Source organism: Panthera tigris, chromosome B2, assembly GCF_018350195.1.
Source record: "Panthera tigris isolate Pti1 chromosome B2, P.tigris_Pti1_mat1.1, whole genome shotgun sequence".
NCBI classification, from domain to species: Eukaryota; Metazoa; Chordata; class Mammalia; order Carnivora; family Felidae; genus Panthera; species Panthera tigris.
The window spans coordinates 119,059,763-119,084,291 of record NC_056664.1 but is presented as its reverse complement, the minus strand read 5'-3'; the positions used below and the strand labels follow the sequence as shown (position 1 = coordinate 119,084,291).

Genomic DNA, 24,529 nt, shown 5'->3' with positions numbered 1-24,529 from the left:
GCATACTTCTCTGGGATTCAGCCTGCCCTCCTTAACTTGAGCCCTGTGTCTATCAACATGCTCACGTTGTTTTGTTTTGTTTCTTTTTCCAAAACTCTTTTGCAGTCAGCTCTGGCTGCTGGTGCTGATATTAGTCTTGAATGGCGTCTCTGCTGGAATGAGTATCATTCCAACCTTCCCGGAGATTCTCAGTTGTGCATAGTAAGTTACCTCTGTGCTTGCGGAGCTGTGTTGCAAATAGCAGTGAGCATCACAGGCTTTCTTGAATTTCTCAATTTTGTAGGATGTTGGATTTTTTTTTTCCCACAAGACCAAATCTTCATGATTTTATGTCACACAATATTCTGATATAAATACTGCATGCAATAATACTGTAAGTGAAATGAAAATACAGTAAAACCTTGGTTTGTGACCAGAAACATGCTTATAATCCAAAGCACTTGTGTATATCAAATCAAATTTCCCCTTAAGAAATGATGGAAATTCAGATGATTCGCTCCACAACCCAAAAATATTCATATAAAAATGATTATAATACTATAATATAATACAAAATAATAAAGCACAAAATATAAAGAAAGATAAACAAATTAACCTGCACGTACCTTTGAAAACCTTCATGGCTGGTGTGAGGGAGACGAGAGAGGAAGGTTATTGTGTAGAATGACTTTCACTATCACTAATGGAATCTCTGCTATCTACTGGCTCAATGGAATCTTGTTGTTTTGTTTTTTTTTTTTCGTGCAACTTTAACAAGGAACCTATCCAATGACACTCGCTTGCCTTTGCCTCTTTTTGAGGATTTTGAGGAAATGTGACATTGCATTGATGATCGCCCACAGTCTTGCAGTGAGAGAGAAGAATCATTGCCTCAGTTGTGATCCTGTCCCATTCATGGTCACATGCTACTCTTGTTGCAAGACAGTCGCTCATTTATCAAGTTAAAATTTGTGAGAAATGTTTGCCCGTCTTACAGAACACTCGTAGAACAAGTTACTCGCAATGCAAGGTTTTACCGTATATGGTAATATTATACAATGATAGGTAATATATGGTAATATTATACAATGATAGGTAAAATGAGTTGTGGATGGAGGCTTGGCTTGGTTGATGCCTGGGAACAGAAACACTTTTGAAAAGCTAAAGCACAACGGAAAGCCCTCAGCATTGTTTCCTTCTCATGGAGAAGGTCCATACAAGGGCACACAATGACCAGGTAAAATGATTCTAGTCCCATTTCCAGTGCGGGGTCGGGAGAGGGGGCAGCTCCCACACCACCAAGCAATTCTCCCAAACCAGCTAGGTGTCCTACAATGCAACTCCGTTCTGAGACTATCCGTCTGGTGATATCATCAGATCCCACAGGTGAGGGACTCCGTCCCACAGATTGCCCTCTGCTTCAGGTGCTAGTTACAAGTTCACATGTGCTTCCGACTGACTGGCCCGTGCATCAGGGGTTCCCTTGACGACCTCCTTAGATTCAATTAATCTGCTAGAGTGACTCACAGAACTCAGGAATCCAGCGTACTCGTTAGATTCAGTGATTTGTTACCAAAGAGATTAAAGGATACGAATCAACAACCAGACGAAAAGACACAAAGAGTAACCTGAACAAAGGAACTTCTGTCCTTGTGGGTTTTGGAGCCCTGGCACACTGGCATGTGGAAAGGGTCTGGTTTACCAACTCAGCAGCTCTCTTGCCCTGTCCTTTTGGGATTTTTGTGGACGCTTACGTACTGCTGATTGGTTAAATCACTCACCATTGGCCATTGATTCCATCTCCAGCCTGGCCCCTCTCAGAGGTGGGGGGTTCTGGTCTTGGGGTTGGAAGTTCTAACCCCTCTAATCACATGGTTGACTCTCTGGGCAACCAGTCCCCTAAAAGCCACCACATGAACATAACAAAAAAGGTACTTGAAATTGTTTTAATCACTTAGGAAATTCCAAGGGTGTTATGGGTTCTATGCTGCAAACAGGAGGGAGACCAGATATATATTTCTTATTATGAATCACAGTCTCGCGCCGGGTATTTGTCACTTGGCCATCAGTGTTGTTTACTAGGCATGATGGTAAAGAACACCACGTGAACTAGAGCAGGGAGGAGATATACTGGGTTGACTCAGTATTCTCTGAGGAATAGTGAGTTGCCTCCGTGTTTTCTAAAAGTTGCCCATTATTCTCTTTGCATGTTCATCTCATTTTAAGAATTTCTTAGGGGCGCCTGGGTGGCTCAGTCGGTTGAGCGTCCGACTTTTGCTCCGGTCATGATCTCACGGGTTCGCGGGTTCGAGCTGCACATAGGCTTGCTGCTGTCAGCAGGGGGCCCACCTCTGAGCCTCTGACCCCCCTCTCTGGCCCTCCCCTGCTCACCCTCTCTCTCTCAAAAATAAATAGAACATAAAAAAAAAGAATTTCTTAATTATGTATTTTTATGAGACTTCATGCAAATGGGTCATGATTCTTAATATCATGTTTTAGATATTCAGTAAAATTATTTTTAGAAAACCATGGAGTAGAGGTAACTATGAAAATTCCTTCAGATTAGATTCGCTTTTATCTTGGAGATGGAGTGTTCTGTCTGTTGGTTTTGTTCAGATTATTCCCAGTCTCTTTAAAAAAAATTTTTTTTAACGTTTATTCATTTTTGAGAGACAGAGTGTGAACAGGGGAGGGGCAGAGAGAGGGAGACACAGAATCCGAAGCAGGCTCCAGGCTCTGAGCTGTCCACACAGAGCCCAGCACAGGGGTTTAACCCACTATCCAGGAGATCGTGACCTGAGCCAAAGTCGAACGCTTACCCCAGTGAGTCACCCAGGTGCCCCCAGATTATTCCCAGTCTCTTAATTTATTTGTCACACACTGTTCTTTGCTTTCACGCAGGTTTCCCTGTCCATAACAGATCTACTCTTGTCTCTTTGCAGCGAAAATGGATTTGAAGAAGGATTAAGTACCTTGGGACTTGTGTCGGGGCTCTTCAGTGCCATGTGGTCAGTTGGGTGAGTAGCCATTTCGTTCACACCTGCAAGATGGAAAATACTATCTGCATTTGCCTGAAGAAACTGACACTGAGAGGTCTGATGAGGTGCCCAAAGGCACTTAATTCATTTAGGGCAGAGTTGGAGTCCTAACCCCACACCCTCTGACTCCAAGATCACTGGTTTATACCAGCAGTTTAACACCTAATCAAAATGGTCCCCATATACTTTGTCTTAAGTGACCTTTCTAAGTTCCTTTAACAGGTCATGTCTCAGTATTCTTCATTTGTTTTGTTTTTATTCTTTGCTATTCCTGAGGAATAAATGTATGCTGGAACTGTAGAATATCTCAATAAATATGTCCAGACTTGAGTTATTTTAAATACAATTATTGAGAACAATAGAGAGAATCATATAAGGGTTCTTTTGCGTGCATGTCACGTTTTTAAAATGTTTATGTAAGGCACCAACTTTTTAGAAGCAGTTATAATTTTAGAATTGTTTAAAAAGCGTTAAACATCATCATTATCGGGTAGAATTGGTTTTGTCGCACCCAGTGCTCCGTCCAGGAATTGGCTTCTGTCTTCAGTACTTACAGTTCCAATTTAATGAAGATCTATGATTGAGGGATCATGCGGCCTTTAGGAAATAATTCTTTTTTTTTTTTTTTTACACTATTGAATACGCTTTCTTCTTTTCTTAGTGCTTTTATAGGACCCACACTGGGTGGATTTCTTTATGAGAAAATTGGCTTTGAATGGGCAGCTGCTGTGCAAGGTCTTTGGGCTCTGACAAGTGTGAGTAGCCTTTTGTTTTCATCTTCCTGGCATTTGCAGAGAAGTGTGATTTGGAGCATTGGCATTAACTGCCCCTTTCATTGTGTTAAAGGGATTGGCGATGGGCTTGTTTTACCTGTGGGAGCACGCACAGAGAAGAAGGTATGGTCGGTTCTTGGGCTTATTTTTTCCCCTTTAAAAATCAGCCCTCGAAGCACCTGGGTGGCTCAGCTGGTTACCCATGAGATCTTGATCTCGGCTCAGGTCATGATCTCACAGTTGGGTTCGTGAGTTGGAGCCCCTCGTGTGCTCTGCACTGACTCGTGGAGCCTATTTGGGTTCCGCCCCCCCGTCCCCCCAACCCTCCCCTGATCATGTGTTCTCTCTCTCTCTCTCTCAATAAGTAAACACTAGGGGCTCCTGGGTGGCTCAGTTGGTTAGGCATCCAACTTCAGCTCTGGTCATGATCTCACAGACCATGGGTTTGAGCCCCTCGTCGGGCTCTGTGCTGGCAGCTCAGAGCCTGGAGCCTGCTTCGGATTCTGTGACTCCTTCTCACTCTGCCCCTCCACCTGTCACGCTCTGTCTCTCTCTGACTCTCTCTCAAGCATAAATAAACATTACAAAAACATTAAAAAAAAAAAAAAAGTAAACATTAAAAAAAGAAAAGTCAGCCCAGGGCAGTGGAAAAGATATAGCCATTTTACACCCTTCCTTCAGGCAGAAGATTTCTGGGCACTGTAAGCCTCATCACTTGGTAGATGGCATTTAAGGGGAAAGGCAGAGGTGTAGGTACTGGGTCTTTTTAAGATGAGAAATAGTAAGGTACTCCTCTTTTTCCCTTCAACGCAGATCGAAACTCCAAAATATCCTCGGCACAGAGGAAGAGCAAACTGCTCTCTTACCTGATGAAATCTAGCCCTAAGAATCCTGGATGGATACCCGTGGGGAGACTGATGGCTCCTGGCCTTGAACATCAAAGTTGAAAGGGGTTTTCTTACTATTACACGTAAAACCCCACAGACCCTACCTACACCACCATCCTGAAAGTCTCAACATATTTTTGGAGAATCCTGTGTTGGGCTTTCCTGAAAAGCTGGCCCGTTGAACCAGCCATGTGTGAAACATTAAGTGTGAGAAGAGCGGTTGAGAATCAGCAAGTTTGTGTTTTCAGGTGATCGAATTTGTCTGTCAAGAGGTTATTGACTCCAGGTCTCCTGATTCCTCTGTTTACTTTTTATTCTAAATGCACTAATTCTGTGAATATACCTTTTCTTTATTAACAGGGAAATAAATGAATTAATTTGATATGCCTCAAAGTAGTACCAAGATTTCTCAAAATGTATAGAATAGTTACTGTGAAATCAGTTTTTAAAAGGCATGCTTTATCTGTGTCCTAAGAGTTTTGTTCTTTTCAAAAGGCAAAATTCCTTCCTCCCATGCAAAAGTTGCATAGTATTCCCAGGCCCTCAGCTCTTCTAGAAGTTTCGTTTGTGTGAGAGTTACAAGAACAACCTTACTTTAGATTTTCCCTTTTGTAACGTACTTTATGAATTATGATCTGGATTTATAAACAATACTTAGTATAACATTACTCATTTCCCTTAATGTCTGTATTTCAGTTCTGTCATCTGTTTTTTGTTTTTTTGTTTTTTGTTTTTTTTTTAAACCTACTTCTGGTAGATGTATCCCATTCCCAAGCAAGCAAGCCCACAGGATTGCTTACTATATTTCAGGGAAGGGGTTTGTCTGACTTCACGTAAAATCCGTGCTGTTGCTTGAAGTGGGTGAATCCCTACTGTGTAGTTCTCATACCTTCTGCTGTGTTTCCATGGTGTAGTAGCCACGTTTATCCCTTCACCCCCCATTTTTTAAATAGAAGAAGTGTATTAATTCAAAAATATTTATTGAATGACTTCTCTAAACTGACAGTCTGTGACGTGCTAGGAATTGAACTGTGATCAAAATAAACACAATCTCTGCTTTTTGGAACTCGGTGGATGGACAACATATAAATAAATACCAGACTCTCCTGTTACCTTACAGAGTTGCTATTAAGGGGAAAACATGGTGATAGGAAAGAGAAAGTGGCTGGAGTCATTAGGTGTGGGGTTCGAATTTAGATAAGGCCTCTCCATGGAGGTGAGACATTTGAACTGAGACCCGAAGGATGAGAATAAGGCAGTCATCCCGAGGGAGAGCCTTCCCTAGCCCGTGCCAAAGGGTTTGTCATGGTCAAAGATGACACTGTGGCCCATGTGGCTGAAATCTAGTAAACAGAGGATGTTAGGAAGGTAGGAAGGAACTAGCTTCTCAACAGGGGATGCCAGAATTTGATTCATGTTTCAGGAGGGCCATTGTCTAGCAACGATGGAGGGAGATCTACGGGAGCTTGGAGACAGAGAGAGAGAGAGACATGAGTAGTTTGGACCATGGAGGTGGTGGCGGAGATGGAGCATAAAAGATGTGTTTGGAAGGGGAGCCAACAGGACCTGCTCATGTAGAAGGAGGGGAGAGAGGAATTTAGGGGTGACTCAAGGTTTTGGCTTGAGGATGTATGTGGGTGGATGAGAGTGCCTCTTAGTGAGATGGGGAAGAATAGGAGCAAATCAAATCCTGAAGGGGAAAAATAACCCAGGGTGGGATGCCCTGTAACAACACCACCAGAGCGGAAAAAAAAAAAAAAAAGAAAAGAAAATTAAAAGGATGATGGAGATGGGGATGAGGGAGAGCAGCCACGTGTTGGAAAATTGGCTTTCATTGCGGAAATCTTCATTGCCCTTCTCCCCCGAAGTCCTCCGTTGTGGGCACTCCAGAGGGTGGTCCAGTGCATGTGAGAAGGAGTGGCCGGTCACCCAGCCCCCTGTGCCCCACTTCCCGGAGTGGAACAGGGATGGAGTGTGCCCCTGACCCGCTGCACCCCAGCGTGGGCCCAGGGGCCCAGTTTGCCGCGGAACACCTGCAGTTCCCGCCGCTGCCGCACGGGGCCGCTATTAAATCACTGTGGCGATGGATCCTGCAGCTCCCAGCGGGGGCGCTGCGACCGGGCTCGCGGGGCTCGCATGCCACATGGCTCCGGGCCACCAGCGCTGTTGACCGTCACCGCAAAGATTCCAGGCTTTCTGGCGAGAGGTTTCTGCCCCCCCTTCCCAAACTCGATGCTTCCAATACCTGCCGCCGTCTACCTGTGTATTTACAGACACTTTGTGCAAAAACACGTTTGCTACTTCCTCATTTTATGATTTTGCAGGTGCTAAAATAGATGACAAAAATTTAAAACCATGAGAAAAGAGAGAGGAACTTTGATGAAAAGGTGGGTCAAAACTCTCAGGGAAATCACTGTATGTGTGTTTATATTTTTATAGATCTGTATGCCTCTAAATGTAACAAAGACACCCAGCTTAAAAGAAACCTTTTTTTTTTTTAAATGAGACCGAATGTAGAATAATAAATAAAAGGTATCATATATACATATAGACATGCAAATTAATCCAAATGGAAAATAAAATAAGAAGGGCAAATAAAAATTCACAAATCGTTTTTCTGAAACTTTTTTTTTTTCGCCTTGATAATTGCTGGTTCACATGCGGTTGAAATAATACACAGAAATAATACGGAGACCAGGTTTGCTCCATACCCAGGTTCCCCCAGTGGTGACATCTTGCAACAGGACGGTACAATATTAAAACCAAGATGCGGTCAAGATACACAACAGTCCCATCCTTCATGTTGTCCTTTTATAGGCATATCCGCTTCCTTCTCACCCTCACCCCCTCCTTAATCCTAGGCAAGCACTACTCTGTTCCCCAGTTCTATAATTTCATCATTTCAAGAACGTGTTCAAATGGAATCCTATAGTATGTTACCTTTTGGGATTGTTTTTTCTCATTCAGCCAAATGCTCTTTAGATCGTGTACATATTGGTAGTTAATTTCTGTATATTGATGAGTAGCATTCCATGGTATGGATATGCAGTATGTTTACTCATCCACTTAAGAACATCTGGATTGTTTCCATTTTATGATTATAAACACAAATAAACTATGCTATGAACATTCACTTGCAGGGTTCTTTTTTGTGAACACAAATCTTTACGTCTCTGGGATAAATGCCCAGGAATACAACTGCTGGGTTGTATGATACTTCATTTTTGCCCCAAATAACCCACTTATTTACATAGGAAATTTGATTTAGACAATACATGTTAAATATCATACCTTAATGTAATATTCTATTTACTTGTTTATTAATTTATCGAGATTCAATATGTTAAATATACCCTCTTAAATCTAGGTGGCAAAAGAAGTGGGTAATAATACTGCATAGCCAACTAATTTTTATTAAATACAGTTAATAAATGAGAAATAAAGAAGCAGGTATCTCTATTTACATACAATCGTATCAAAAGGGAATGATCCAAAAATGACTATTATGACAGTTACCTTCCTTTGGTATCACTGTCATATGTCCTCAGTTTATGAGATACATGCACAGAAGAGTACATCTCAGAAACAACATAGACTGAAAAAATACCTGTCTAAGGTATGAAAAGAAACTGAAGTCTGCTTATTTAGTCTTCATTAGGAAAACTTGCAACTTTGAAATATTTGCCCTAGTTTCCTTCAGAAAATTCACAACTTCACTTCTAATCCCAGCGTATTTATAGTTTGAGTTATAGGGAATGATCTAGGGAAGCATGATAATAACTTTTGATTTACAGTTTAGTGTGATTTCGTCATCAGTAGTAAAACAAAGTGTATTTCTTGTTGACAATGGTTCAACAATAGTGTGACAAATACAAATACAAAAACAATCGGTTTTAAATTTTTGTCATTCAAGATAAATTTGAATACCAAATTAGCTGTCACATTATTATATATTTTAAAAGTGACGGATACAAGATCAGTTGTTGGATGAATTCAGATAGAGCTTTCTTTTTGCTTTTAAGAGAAAACCAGTGTAGATAAATACTTCATTTAAACATAATACTAATACCTTTTCTTTTCTTTTTTTTAATATGAAATTTATTATCAAATTGATTTCCATACAACACCCAGTGCTCATCCCAAAAGGTGCCCTCCTCAGTACCCATCACCCACCCTTCCCTCCCTCCCACCCCCATCAACCCTCAGTTTGTTCTCAGTTTTTAAGAGTCTCTTATGGTTTGCCTCCCTCCCTCTCTAACTTTTCTTTCCCTTCCCCTCCCCCATGAAATATGGCCTTTTGTAGCAACGTGGATGGAACTGGAAAGAGTGTTATGCTAAGTGAAATAAGTCATACAGAGAAAGACAGATACCATATGTTTTCGCTCTTATGTGGATCCTGAGAAACTTAATACCTTTTCTTTGTACACTTGGAGAACTTTGGGCTATACTCATTTCCTCTATTGTTTTCTGTTCTATCACTGTTACTGGTTGGCTTTTGCCTCTTCTATTTGTGTGATAAAAATCAGAGTCACTTGGTTGTCGATGAGTCCATTCCTAAGAGATCCATTCCCCGGATCCAGAACATGGTGGGGAGGCAACAAGGATGTCTGTGAGGAAGCAACCCGGTCATCTCATGGTAAGGTGGCTGCCACATTGGATTACATGCATGCCGCTGCACATTTTTTTAAAGAAAACATATTCTTGAGGTAAAGCAGCATTATTAATTGGGAAAAAAAAAAAAAAACAACAACCTGCCTAGAACAGTAAGATCTGCTGACAACGTCTTCATTTCTGTAGCTAGTGAATTTATCTTCACACGGCTTTCAAGACCACGTTTAGTGGGTTCAGAAGAGCGAGAACTCCCAAGCAGATATTGCACATTAATTGATCACCCATGTAAATGAATTCCGTGTAGCAGGGCTATGACATAAGATTGGGATTCTGGGTGTTCAAAGCAGACAAACACAAACCTGCAGCTTTTTTTTCTCTGTCTTGGCACAGGGTCACTTTAGTTACTGGTGTGGCCCATAAGAAACTGAAGAAACATCTCCTAAAGCATTTCTAAATCGGGGTCTCTAAATTCTCCACGCTGTCCTGTCTCCTTTTCCAGAGCAGGGAACACGAGGCTAGAGGAGGCACAGTGACCCTGCCCCGCCTCCCTGATTTGCCTGTCATCCCAGAGGGGGCCAGGCAGTGGATAGTTTCTTTTTAAGAAACTGCCAACCTGTTTTCTAGAGTGGCGGGGCCATTTTCCAATTCCCCACAGCGACGCCTGAGTAATCCAGCTTGTTGGTAAGCTGTTTTTCTCTCTGCGTGTGAGGTTTAAACAAAAGAATGAGGCAAGAAATAAGGATAGAGGGCTATTGATCAGAGGGAGAGTCTCTGGTCGTGTTAGAAGGAAAGCCATCCAGATTATCTAGTAGGAATAGACTTGAATAAGTTCAGGAGAAACCATTCTGGTCGGGCTGACGCAGAAGAGATGGAACAAAGAAGGACTTTGTGGAAAGAGACGGAACAATGAGAAAATAGAGAATGTGGATTAGTTCATGTTCTTTTAACCAGTTATTAGTCAGGGGTAGGTGGCCCACTGATCAGCAAGAGTTAAAGATGTGGGTCATAGATGCGCTGGGCCTTGCCCTCAGAATGAAGCCTCTGTCTTGTAGACCTGAGGCAGTAATAATAACAGCAAAAATCACTTAGTCCATCACTATTTTGCAGATGAAGAAAACCGTGGCACATAACTTGCTCACGGTTGCACAGCTAGAAAGTGACTCAAGCCTCTGGCTTCCTTAACCGTTACTCAATACCATCACGACTCATAACTGTAGTGAGGAAAATTCACGTCACCTAAGTTAGCAGTGATTAGATGCAGGACCATACAGAATGTAGTCATCTCCACCCCGAGGAAAGTTCTAGAGTAGATCTGTGTGATAATAGAAGAATAATGTGCTAAAAAAAAAAAGAATATGACATGAACTTAAGAGTCAGCTTAGGCCCAGAGAGAGAAATTCCCAGCTGCTGTTGCCCTGTTACTTCTCCTGGCCATTTGGCCTTCGTTCAGTAGAAATCATGCAGTCCCATCGTGCCAGTGTAAACCTGGCCTCCGATGGCTTGAAAGAAAACCCCAGAATCAGAGTTGTCAGGCTAGATAAAACAAGTACTCCCTTTCCTGGTCCCTGAGTAGGAGGGCAGAATCCTCTGGAAAGTAAAACAAAACTGAAAGGGGTGATTGGAGGAACCACCGGCTTTGGAAAAAAAGAAGCAGATGGGATCCAGGGGAACAGAGGGCTTCACTTCGACAGAACCTGTAACTAGTTATCTTGGGCCTCAGACATGCTTTTCTTTTCTTTTGTTTTCTTTTCTTTTGTTTTCTTTTCTTTTCTTTTCTTTTTTTTTTAACATTTTTATTTATTTTTGAGACAGAGAGAGACAGAGCATGAACAGGGGAGGGGCAGAGAGAGAGGAAGACACAGAATCTGAAACAGGCTCTAGGCTCTGAGCTGTCAGCAGAGAGCCCGACGCGGGGCTCGAACTCATGGACCGTGAGATCATGACCTGCGCCGAAGTTGGACGCTTAACCGACCAAGCCACCCAGGCGCCCCTCCGACATGCTTTTCTATGTCTTTGCTCACTGAAAAAGAACAAGGCGAATTATGATAGATTAGTGTGGTGCTTTCATATGACTCAACAAAACGATAAATGTACTGCAGCTTGATGGACAGTTTTCTCTTTTCATCTATCTTTTTCCTCTGTAAGTGTCTGAGATTTCACTTTTGTTTTTGTATCATATCCTTTCTTTCTTAAAAAAAAATTTTTTTTTAACATTTTATTTTATTTTTTGAGAGACAGAGAGAGAGAGAGCTTGAGCAGGGGAGGGGCAGAAAGAGGTGGGGGACGCAGAATCCAAAGCAGGCCCCAGGCTCTGAGCTGTCAGCACAGAGCCCGATGCAGGGGCTCCAGCCCATGAACACGAGATCGAGATCGTGACCAGAGCCAAAGTTGGGCGCTCAACCAACTGAGCCACCCAGGCACCCCAAATATCATATCCTTTTAAATGCATGCTTCTTCACCTGCCTCATCAATTAAACAAATGACTTTGATCCATTTCCTTTGGATTTGCAGTGGTCACCCTGACCTTGAATCCAGCTGTGTTGGTCAGTTCAGGCTGCTGTAACAGAATACGGTAGACTGGATGGCTTATAAGCAACAGAAATTTATTTCTCACAGTTCCGGAGGCCGGGAAGTCCAAGAACAAGGCCCCCGCAGATTTCAGGTCTGGTGAGAACCTGCTTCCTGGCTGCAAACTGCCAACTTCTCACCGTGTCCTCACAGGGCAGAAGGGGCAAGGGAGCTCTCTGGGGTCTCTTTTATAACCGCAGACCTCCCATTGGTGAGGACTTCACCCTCATGATGCAATCACCTCCCAAAGGTTCCACCCCCTACCACCATGGTACTGGGGATCAAGATTCCACATATGAATGTGGGAGGCAGGGGGGAGTGGGGGGGGCACACAGATATTCAGTCTATAGCACCAACCGAAAGAGTTTTTACAGGTCTCTGCTGGTGAATGCGATGAACTTTTGGCAGAGTTGGATCAGAGCAAAAGTTAGCAATCTGCAAGTGACATCAATAAGAGAGCTCGGCACTGTTTTTCTTCTGAGGAAGTCAGGGCCCTCCGAATGGGAGCATGCTACCTATTCTCTGTGGCTCAGCACACCTCCATCCTAAACTTCCGAGAACAGAAAGGAGCCGGGCAGGCTGCTGTTGTAGGCCAAAACCAGTTGGCTAGTGGCACCTTCCTGTGGTTTAGCTCTGTCCAACCAGCAGGGCATGCGGGTAGCAGGAGGCTGTCGTGCATCATTATGATCTCAGATCCTGTCTTGGCTTCAGTTGCATTGCCAGGCTGAAGAGAACGCCCACGCCAGGCCAGGCCAGGCCAGAGGAGCACCGGTTGAAGTTCAGACCGGCTCTGGTCAAGTTCAGGCTGGTTCTGCTCAAAAAAAGACCTTCCCTTTCACGGAGGCTGATTCAAACTGTCTTGCAAAGGACGCGGGCCAAGAATCCAGGGGGTGGGGTGGGGGTGGGGGACAGGACAGAAACGTTAACTCCATGTTCCTTTTTTTGGGGTATGGGATCTTTGTCCTCTTCTTTTTTTGGCATGCGCTATCCAGAGAAAATCGTTTTACAAGAAGGGCCCGAGTTTTCTGTTTTTCTTGCTTCCTATTTTGATGTGTCATCCTGGCTGCCTAGGAGGAAAGCTGTCAAAAATTGTACATGCTGTTTCCAACCCTTTATTTCTTAACTCACTTATTATCATCTCGTATCTGGGAGAGAGGCCAGACCAGTCCTGTAGCCCGTGTCAGAGCCCGGAGCTGCTCCCTCCTTCCTGTCTTGGTGCCTTTGCTGTGCCTCTGACGACCCCCCTCCCCGCCCCCTCCCCCCCGCCCCCCCCCCCCCCCCCCCCCCCCCCCCGGTTGTGCATCTGCTGTTCCTGCCTTGGCTTGATATTCTGTCCACAACCTGTTCCCAGCTGTTTCCCAGCACAGCACCCTGAACGGCATAGATGCGTTTAACTGAACAGCAGTAGCTCTGTGAACTTAACAAAGAACACTGAGCAGTCAGGATCCTTGCATTGCTACATTGGCGCTCCTTTTTGTTAATGCTTGTGATCCCATCGTAATCTTACGGAGGACTTTCCTGTGTCTTTGGCTCTCCGAATAACCTTGTGAAGGCGATAGAGCAGGTATGATGACCTGAACTCTTAGGTGAGAGACAGAGGTTCAAAGAAGGGGAGTGCAAAGCAGAAACTGCGCTTCGATTCTTTTCCCTTATTACAGATGCGAAACCTAGCCCCAACTGAGCACCGTTCTTAGAGACAACCAGATTCACAATTATTTTTTGTATGTTTTTTTAGAGTGACTCCTTGACCAAATAATTTTGAATCGATTGTAACTTTTCACCCTTGCAACTAAGTCCGTTAATCACAAAATGGTAAATCAGAAGGTAGGCACTCTTAGCAGTAAATTATGATTCATCCGTGCTCCTATGACAGGTAACATTATTTTATAACTGAGCTAAACTAAAGAAGTTAAGCTTTATTTAATCAATCACTTTAATGAACATGAAAATGGGAACTCTGGAAGTTCTATGTCTTGAATCTTTTACTTCTGAAGATTTCAAGCAATAGCAACTGTCTCGATAGCAAATGTTTGTAAAGATGATTCACTTTTCCTTTCTATCTCAAGGATCTGTCTATGTTTTAATTGCTGTTTTCCATGCCTTTGCTTTTGTTACACCTCAATTGTAATGAGACAATTTTGAAAGGCTGCAGAGAAAAGAGGCAACTCGGTCATCCTCTCGGCTTCACATCAGAAGCCGTTGCCCCTTTCCCCCTGCAGCCGAAAACCCTATTTAACACCATTTCTCTCTCGCATAGCCACAAAGAAGAACATCATCCAGGAAACTGGGGGATGCTAAGACGTGAAAGACGGATATGGCTTTCTGCTCCTAGCCTCAAAAAGAAAAGGTTGTAGCTCATCTTTGCCAGCTTACCTGACTACTTCTAAGCAAAGGAGACAATGAAATATTATTAGTGAGTTCAGTCACATGAAGGTAGGTCATGATCCCTATAGTTCTTGGAGAGATGGAAAAGCTTAAGGGTCTTCACTAGGCATTGACCACAAGTGCCCATCTAGCACTTAGCAGATTCATGTGAGATTTCCTTAAGGCGATCACTTTGAATTGAGTTCTTTAAAAGGCTCCGGGGCTCAGACCCTGGGATGCAGACATTAAATCACAGCACAGTCCCACGCATGATCTCTTGGATATAAGGAGAAGATTCTGGAATCAGGAATGAGAAGTTGCACACCCGTCTCTAAGTTACTCTGCTTCTCTGTGCCTCAGATTCCTGTCCTATAAAGTGTGGGCATTTGGTTTATATGCTCTCTAAACTCTAAAGGCACTCAAAATCTACTGTATAGATATAGAGTATATACCAATTACCTATATTAATATAATAACTATGGACAAACTATATATACAGTACAATCACATACTAGTAATCTATTGTACAATCTGCTAAAAATTCACAAACATATCTCTCCCTTCACATTGTCCACTAAAGGGCTTGACCATTTTTCTCAAAATTATTTGTATTGTTCTATTTAAGAAGTTATTTCTTAAATAGAAAATTCTATTCAAAGCAGAAGATATGAGCAGACTTGTTTATAGCCCTTAGGCCTTTCCTTTACCAAGAATTTTATCTCCGTATGAGGGAAAGCACAGAATAATTTATTTGTTGCTACTCTACAAAAATATTTGAATGGCTTTTACTAAGAGGCCCAGATTTTTTAAAACAACAACAACAACAACAACAACAAACCCTAAAACAACTGGAAAAACCTCTTGCATGGTAGAATTGGGAGCAGGGGAGTGAGAATATGGATGTCCTAGGAAAAGCATATTCTTAAAATTCTATTATGTGATTAATTTATCTTTGAGAAAATGAAAGTTATGTCTTCTCTGAGTTATAACAGAGATTATCTTTATGATGACTGGCCTGAGATACTTCTTCCCTTGTATGTACTTTGGAAGGAGGGAAGGAAGGGAGGGAGGGAGGGAGGGAAAGAGGAAAGGAGCAAGGAAGGAGGTGAAGGAAGGAAGGTTGGGGGGGGAGGAAGGGAGGGAGGAAGGGAAGGAGAGAGGGAGGAAGGAAGGAAATAGGAAGGGGGGACAGAAGGGAGGGAGGGCAGAATGGAAAGAGAGAGGGAGGCAAGGAAGAAGTAAGTTTAGTTCTCTTAGGGCTGGGTCCAGCTAAGCAGTGACCTTGATTTCTCCTCTGGCCTAACACCAGAGAACCTCACCTACACAATTCATGCTTTGGGCACTGAGGATTTGGCAGTGAATAAAATAGACACAAAATCATGCTTTTATGGAGCACACATTCTTAGTCTTTAATAAGTAAGCCAGAGTGTCAATTTGGGTGAATTTTCTTCCCGATGTTGTACCGTAGTGCATTTTCCTAGTAGCAAATATTTTAAAATTGTTCTCCTCTTCTAAAAATATACATGATGTAAATCATTTAATAGAGCAGAAAAAAAAGGTTTTGTAATTTAATAAATGAAATGTTTATCGTATTATGATTTTTCACGAGAGTTAATTTATTTTCTTTCTATCAATAAAAGGGTACAGTGGGCTTATATTTGAATTTTGTGTTTTTTTTAAATTCGATAGTACATATTGTGCAATCCTTGTAATAGTTTCTGATTGTATTCATTGAACTGAAATGGGTTTTTTTTCCCACAAAAGTAGTTAGGTATAATATTCCTAAGATTATAAAAAAAAAGTCTGTTAGCTGGAAGTTAGTTTTATGTGATATAAATGCTTCCCTCTCTAGAAGTACTGAATGAATGCTGCTTTCACTTTCAGAGCTCACTAGATGTTGATTACGATCACTTCTTCTCTTCAAATCTCCGTGGCAATTTTTGCCCTAATCATCCTGCACATCAGTGCCTTGGATGCTTTTCCAGTCGCTGTATATGAACACGCTGTTATATTGCCAAATAAGACAGAAACGCTTGTTTCCCAGGACAATGCCCTGTTCCTTATGAACGAGAATATAGGTTTCTAGACAGAACAATTAAGCACTCAGCTAAGCAGGTAAGGAGAGCGAGTAGAAGAATGGAGTGTTGAACTATGTGACATATGAAGAAATAATTTTGATTTCGCTTATTTTAAGCGGAATGCTCAAATGACTGTGACTCCAAAAGATGTGCTTTATGGATGGAAATTTTCCAGGGAAACCATTTCTCTTTATCTGAAGGATATCCCGGCCCCTCAGGTGAATTGGATTACATGTCAAAACACCCAGAGGTATATATTTATTAAACTTAAAAAAAATGTTTATTTATTTATTTATTTATTTAGAGAGATCATGAGCACGTATGCACGGGAACAGCGGAGGGGCAGAGAGAGAGGGAGAGGGAATCCCAAGCAGGTTCCATGCTGTCAGCACAAAGCCCACCGCAGCACTTAATCCCACCCACCGTGAGATCATGACCTGAGCCAAGATCGAGAGTTGGACGCTTAACCAACTGAGCCACCGAGGTGCCCAGGAAGATATTTTAAATATCCTCATTGTGCAAAAAATGCTGCAATTCTCTAAAATGCGCATGTTCATCACAGCGACATGATAAATCCTGAATTATCACAGATGTGGCATACGATATTGTTATTTTTATCTTGGCATTTGCTTAAAAAATTTGTGCTTAGATACCATTTAATAATCATTTATAAATGAATAGTTTTATTAAATTTGGAGAAAATAAACAAGATATTTATTGCTAGGATTAGAAGCTAAGGGGAAGAGAATCTCATGGAGTCAAGTAATAAATTAATTTCTGAAGTAGACAGTGGGTTGTATTTGGAAAGTAGCCCAAGGTCTCCATTGAAAGTACCATACTTCGGGGGCATCTGGGTGGCTCAGTTGGTTAAGCGTCCCACTTCGGCTCAGGTCATGATCTCATGGTTTGAGTTCGGGCCCCGCATTGAGCTCGGTGCTGAGAGTTCAGATCCTGGAGGCTGCTTCAGTTTCTGTGTCTCCCTCTCTCTGCCTCTCTCTCTCTCTCTCAAAAAATGAATAAACATTAAAAAAGGAATTATGAAACTTCAATCTTATGGAGTCTTTCTGTTCCAGAATCTACTTCTCAGGCAGAAAGAGCTTACTATGTACATTCTCGTGAATCATAAGACCTTATGCTTTGAAACTTAGTGTTTTCCTAGGCTCATAAAGCTAATTTTCTTGAGGAAAAATAATCTAGAGACTTTCTAATATAAAATATTTAATATATATAAGTGCATATTTAATGTATGAATCTTACTGTCTAATAAGACTTGAAAATTAAATTACTGAGGTACAGGTCACACATTTCTATTTTGGCACTCTCTCTCTCCTGTCAAATCCTCTCTCTTACTCTCTCATACTTTTTCTCCCTTTTTTACCTCAGATTAAGTTTATTAAACATTTATCCGCCATTTTTTTGGTTTTACAAGAGGATTATGAATACCATACTTTTTTTTAGGATGCCTGGCTCTTCTGACATTTATATAAGGGTTACCAGAAAACAGCTTTTCTTAGCTCTAAAGAGACACAAAGAAGAAAATATTGGGTGACATGATTAAAGACAGTTAATCTCTCCATCCTTCTTGTCCTGAGTTGATGCTGTCTGTGGTGTTTGTAAATTTTCTTTTGTTCCAGAAAAGAGGTCAATAGCTAGACAGTCTTTCTGCATAGAAGTTTTGAAAATTGGGACAACTCCTTTGTTTTTCAACTCACAGTAGGGTTAAGTTCTGGGTTTCCTGTTAATAACAACATACGTTGGGGGTGCCTGGGTGCCTCAGTTGGTTAAAGCATCCCACTTTGGCTCAGGTCATGTTTTCATGGTTCCTGGGTTCAAGCCCCATATGGGGCTCTGTGCTTGTGGTAGGGTCCCCTCCCTAAGGAAAGAAAAAAAAAAAAAACCTCAAGGCAACCTGGCTATCCTCATACATAACATTCCTCACAACCTTGTAACAAGACCTGATCAAACTGCACGTTTGTGTGTTACCATATATGGGAGACAGAGTAGCAAAAAATATATAGAAAACTATGCCATGTGTCATTCAGGGCTCAGTTCCTCCGTGGGAACCCCACTGAGTCATGCCGCCGGGGAATAAAGTTGCTTCCTGGAAAGAAAAGCCTCCGTGTTGCATGTCACGGCTCCCTGGGAGTATCCTGCTACATGCTGACAGCTCAGAGCTTTGATCCTGCTTCAGATTCTTCGTCTCCCTCTCTCTCTGCCCCTCCCCCACTCGTGCTTTGTCTCTCTCTGTCTCTCAAGAATAAATAAGTGTTAAAAAAAATTGAAAACAACAACAACAACAACAACTACATGTTATTGGGGGCATCTGGATGGCTCAGTCGGTTAAGCGTCTGACTTCAGCTCTGGTCACAAACTCGTGGTGCATGAGTTCGAGCCCCGCATAGGGCTCTGCGCTGACAGCTCATACTCTCTCTGCCCCTCCCCTGCTTGTGCTCTCTCTCCCTCTCAAAAATAAATAAACATAAAAAAAATTAAAAACAACAACACATGTTGTAAAGTTATGGACTACTCAAAGATCACAATAGCTATGGAAACTAGTGAAGTTTGGGGGAAAGGATGTTACGTATGGTTAGTAAAAAGCTCTGTCACAGCCCTACAGTAGAAGGAATGCATTTTGACAGAAAATGGGTTTGCATCGTCATCCAGGATAGTCACATTGAATTCACTTAATTTTCACTCATTCAGCCATTATTTATCGAGCATCTATGATGTGCCAGATATTATTCTAGAAATAGGAGATACAGCGCTTAGTAAATGAAGGTTATGCCCCCCCCCCATGACTTATGCATATTTAGCGAGAGAAGGTAGAGGTAAACAGACTCATTACTATTTAGAATGTTGTGTGGTGATCAGAATAGATATATTTTAGATGTCAAGGTGCCAGGATTTGTTGCCGGATTTGTTGTGGGGGTATGAGAGAAAGGCAAGCGTCAGGGGTGACTCCCATTTTCGGCCTGAGCAAATGGAGACACGGAATTGCCATTTACAGATCTACAGAGCACTGAAGGAACAGCAAGTCTGGGATGCCAATTAGGAAGCCAATTTTGTGAACCTTACGTGTAAGCTGCCCTTTCAACATCCAGGCGGAGATGTAAGCCTGCCAGTTGCATATACAAGTCTGGCATGGAAGGACAAAGTCAGGACTGAGATAGAAAACCCAGGGTCAGCACACAGATGATTTTTAGCACCATGATGGTTCACCTATGGAGTGAGTTACAGAAGGGAAGAGACCTAAGGCTTGAGATCTAGGAAACTCCGATGTTTAGACTCAGAAGGGGTGAGGAAGAACCAGCAAAGGAGTGTGAGAAGAGCAGCCATTGAGCAGGAGAAGGAGAGAGCGGGGTCCAATCAGCAGGGTGAAGTGTTTCCGGGAAGAGGGTGTCATTAACTGTGTCAAGTGTTGCAGACAAGTAGGATGACATCAGGTAAGATGTGGAGGTCATCGTTGGCATCGGTAAGAGTTGTCAGGTGGGATGATAGAAACGGAAGCTGATTTGAATGCCTCAAGAAAGAATGAGAGAGAACAAGCTGGAAACAGCCAGATGGACAACTCTTTCTATGAGCTTTGCTAGAAGAGGGAGCTGAGCAATGGAGCAGTATTTAGAGGGACATGTGGATTCAGGAGAGGTTTTTAATTTTTTTTTTTTTTTTTTTTTTTAAGTACTAGAGCACATTTGCATGCCAGTGGAATGATCCAGTAGAGAGGAGACAGCCAATGACCCAGGAGAGTGAATAAGGAATTGCCAGAGCAGTAGCTCCGATGTAAAAAAAAAAATCATGAAGTCTAACTTATGGCTTTTAATGATGATCTTTTTCATGAATCGTTTTTATATTGGCTTGTAAATTGACTCACACTTAGATTCTCACTACTGTTTGTTTCTGGATGAACGGAAAAAAATACTCTTTTAGGTTATGTTGTTAACTCTAATCACTATGCAGTGCGTTGAATCTCCAGGACATATTTATCTGCTAGCTGCAACTCTGCACCCTTAAATGAATCCCCAATTCCTCCTTCCCCCAAGCCCCCGGTAATCACCATTCTTATTCTTCTTTTATGAGTTCAGCTTTTCTAGATTCCACATATAAGTGCTATCATACAGTATTTATCTGTCTCTGTCTAACTTATTGAAATGTTTCAATTAAAATTTCATTTAGATTTGGTCACACACCAGTACAAGCAAGACTCATCGACCTGGCCAAGAACAATTCTATGTCTTGGCAAATATTGGGAACAAAAAGTCATGTAGTCCCCATGACTCCACATGTCCTCCTGAGGGGGGACTTGGTGGCACATTACCATAAGTAATAGGGAGGGGATATGTAAAATGGAGCCCTGCTGTGAGAGTGGTCAATGCTGTGTTTGAGCTTGATCTTGGGGCACCTGGGTGGCTCAGTCGGTTACGCATCTGACTTCGACTCAGGTCATGATCTCGCGGTTCTTGAGTTCGAACCCTGCATCGGGCGTTGTGCTGACAGCTCAGAGCCTGGAGACTGCTGTGGATTCTATGTCTCCCTCTCTCTCTGCCCCTCCCCTGCTCATTCTCAATCTCCCTCTCAAAAATAAATAAACATTAAAAAAAGTTTGATCTTCATTACCTCTATAATACGACAATGCTAGAGATTTTTTTTTTTTTTTTAAGTGAGCAATTAAAGAAAATAGCATTTTAGAAAAAAAGTACTCTGGAACAAAATGTAGGCAAAGATCTATTAGAAAGGTGTAATATTCCAGGATTGAGATTTTTTTGGCATATAAGAAAACAAATCATTTTAATATTGATACAAAAGACAGTAAGTTGACTATAATCTGGATACAACTTAATATCAAAAGGATACAAAGATGTTTCCAAACTGTATGAATCAGTTTCATAGAAGTTAAATTCCTTATTATCTTTCAAATCACAAAAATCATCTTTCTGTTTATTTTCTGTACCAGTTCATTTAATTACCCTTTTACAGGTTTAAGGTCAAATCCTAAAATTTCTACGTTAAAGTCTGAGTTTCAAGACTAAAATAACCCTATGGCATAATTTTATACTAAATGGGGGTAGGGAAGTATACTAAATTTTATACTTCAATGGCGATGTGATGTACATATCAGTGTGAACGGCCTTCTTCCTCCCTATATTTTTTCTAAGCATCTTAAATTGTAGCCTCGGAATCTTTTGAGTAGAGAAATTGTCTCCTGGAAGTTCCAGTTAAAATGTAGATATCAGCCAAAAGGAATGATATTGAACCAATGATTTTCAAATGTTTTGATCATATATCCCTACTGGAAAAAAAATTTTTTTTAACGAGTCCTTGGTATGTATATATTTATTTATTTTTGCATTTATAAGTAAAACACAAAAATTCCAAAACCTTTCCTCATAGCTTTGTGGGTTTTGACAATTTCTTTTCATATACAAGTAAACTTTCATATTCTCCTCAAAAATGTGTCTCATACCAGGAATAGAAATGTCAGCTGTTCTTTTTTTTTTTTTTTTTTTTTGAGACTGTTCGCATTAGTATCATTTTTTAACGCACTTTCTTTGCGAGAATCATTTTAAGCTATTCTATTCTGTAAATGTTGATTTAGTTAAAATGGTAGCCTAGTTGGTTAAGCCACTTAACCAGGCCCATGTAAATTGCAGGATGGCACAGTGCAGTGAATGTGGACGAGCTAGTGAGGAATCTGCAGTCATCCTGTGTAAATTAAGGATCGTTCTCCCCTCAGGGTACCTTGGAGACCATTTGTGACCCATGACCTCTGACACATGGACCTATTAAGAGTACCTTTGTCCATCAATTCTTAAAATGCTAGTAAATTTCACTTTCTTTTTATATTTTTTTATATAGACAATAAATGTAGGGAGACATTTTAATAGTCTCATTCCTAACCTTTGGCATTCCCTATGTTGCAGACCATTTTATTAAACTGTTGACCCTGACTACTGTGTTAAACTAGGTTAGTTTTTGAAGTTTACCTGGAAGGAATAAAAGAGAGTTGAATAAAATGTTTAGTTTCAAGAGCAATTTTGAAAGCTGGATAAGAGTCTCTAAAATTACTTTGGATGGAACATATGGTAAAGAGGGAGGTGTTATCCCTCATCTGATTAGCAGATACTTACTGTTCAGGACAATAACATGCACTATTCTTCTTTGAATCCCTGATACCTGGAAACATAAAAAAGGTTCTTCAGGTTTCAAGAAGCTCATAATCTTCAGGATTCATAGGAGGGTATTTGGCTCCTAACTGGGAGGAAGGAGTAAGGATAAGGTGGGGGGCATGGGACAGAAACAGAGACAGAAAGAGAGAAACTGCATTTTCCCCTGTTTTCCTTGGAAATCTACTTCCAATCACCAGATTCATACACTTCCTATAGGGTGCCTACCATTGACTATAGCCAAACTTATTACTAACTTTGGAGGGTTTCTGTGAATTATGCCTTCAAGAAACAAGGTTTTTCTGACTTTGTCCTTTAGCTTTGTAACAGTACCACCTCTATTCTGAGCCTGTTTGATGCCCCTAAAATGTCAGAGATAGTGACTTTCGACACCATCTTTGAAGGGTGGTATTTTCATATGCTTTAATATAGTTTTCCATGATTCTGCTGTGACCCTGGTGGAAGATTTTCATGTGGATACCATACTGTTTCCCATAGTTTGGATGAATGTCTTGTCCCATTGGACAGCTATTGAATTCCGTGTGGCTTAGGCTGTGGGAATGGGGATTCATTTTCTTGTGACCAACACAAGTCATGTCAGCCTACCTTCCAGAAACTACCAAATACAAAGATTTTTATATTTGGTTTAATTATTCACAATGGTAACAAATAATTCCATTATATTCAAAGTTCCCTTGAAATGAGACCTTTGTAATTTTCTCCAGTAGAGCATAGGGAAAGTGCTTGAGTATTCAGCGTAACTAGAAGCCTGTGTGCTATCTCAATGTAACTAATATGGTGACATGATCACATGCTCAGTTCTGATGGGGAATCTGGCAGCGTTGGTTTCATTTTTGTTTTTAGAAGATTTCTTTATTTTTTTTATTTTTTTTTATTTTTTTAAGTTTGTTTATTTTTGAGACAGAGAGAGACACAGCATGAACGGCGGAGGGTCAGAGAGAGAGGGAGACACAGAATCTGAAGCAGGCTCCAGGCTCTGAGCCATCAGCCCAGAGCCCGTCGCGGGGCCCGAACTCACGGACCGTGAGATCGTGACCTGAGCCGAAGTCGGACGCTCAACCGACTGAGCCACCCAGGCGCCCCTGTTTTTAGAAGATTTCTATTCACAGTCGGTGGTATCTATGCACCATCCTCTCCTAAAGTTTACCATTATGATATGGGAGCAGAGTTGGGAAAGATCTTCCTTTTGGAAGCCATAGATTTTTTTTTTTAATTTTTTAATGTTTATTTATTCTTGGGAGAGAGAGCATGCGCGCTAGCAGGGGAGGGTCAGAGAGAGAGGGAGACACAGAATCTGAGCAGGCTCCAGGCTCTGAGCTGTCAGCACAGAGCCCGACGTGGGGCTCGAACTCACAAACCGTGAGACCATGACCTGAGCCACCCAGGCGCCCCTGGACACATTCACTTATTAAAAAAAAAAAACAACGCATATTGCAAGTTATTTAAGAACGTATCACGACAATGTGACACACAGAGGTGTATAAAGGATTGCATAGCAATCACCTGTGGATCTGCTGTTCAGTTTGTGTCACGAAGAAGGCACCCCTTGTATTCCCTTCCAATCACATTCTGGTCCTTTCTTGGGACATAACTACCTTAAGATTTTTCTAGATCATTCCCAGGACCTGGTTGTTTATTACACACGTACTTATTCCTACTTGGTACTTTTTGTATCTTTTTGAACTTTGTATATATGCAGATTTATTGCATGCAAATGTATTGCATATTTCTGATTTCTATATAAGAAATTGTGAGCTTAATCCATGTAAATAAGCATCAGTCTAATTTCACCCATTTTCACTGCTGTATGGTGTACAGTTACGTGAATGTGTTCGTTATTAAGCTATTGTCTTTCAGCTCCAAACCTACCCTTCAGTATTCTTTGTGATGCTGGGCTAGGACTAGGCAAGTATGTTTCTCCTTGGCCGCCTGGCTCTCTATTAGATTCTGCCCAGAGGGGGCGCTAAAGGAATACGGAAGGTTGGAGGAGGGGCGACAGGACCTCCTTCTGTTTGCTCACCAGTCAGTGTTGTCCCATCTGCCTGGCAG

At 41.6% G+C, this 24,529-nt stretch overlaps 1 protein-coding gene and 2 pseudogenes across 1 annotated transcript in view; 2 read left to right on the top strand and 1 right to left on the bottom strand.

Moving 5' to 3' along the window:
- The window catches only part of SLC18B1 (solute carrier family 18 member B1), a 29,024-nt gene extending 21,854 nt beyond the window's left edge, over window positions 1–7,170 (top strand). The window contains exons 10-14 of the mRNA XM_007078602.2: window positions 106–201; window positions 2,922–2,996; window positions 3,679–3,772; window positions 3,864–3,913; window positions 4,604–7,170. Coding sequence (XP_007078664.1) covers window positions 106–201; window positions 2,922–2,996; window positions 3,679–3,772; window positions 3,864–3,913; window positions 4,604–4,670 — 382 coding nt within the window. The 3' untranslated portion in view covers window positions 4,671–7,170. The remainder of the gene's footprint in view (window positions 1–105; window positions 202–2,921; window positions 2,997–3,678; window positions 3,773–3,863; window positions 3,914–4,603) is intronic.
- Window positions 7,171–9,082: 1,912 nt separating this feature from the next.
- LOC122238858 lies at window positions 9,083–12,126 on the bottom strand (annotated as a pseudogene).
- A 1,102-nt stretch (window positions 12,127–13,228) lies between these two features.
- On the top strand, window positions 13,229–20,618 carry LOC122238857 (annotated as a pseudogene).
- Window positions 20,619–24,529: the final 3,911 nt, after the last annotated feature.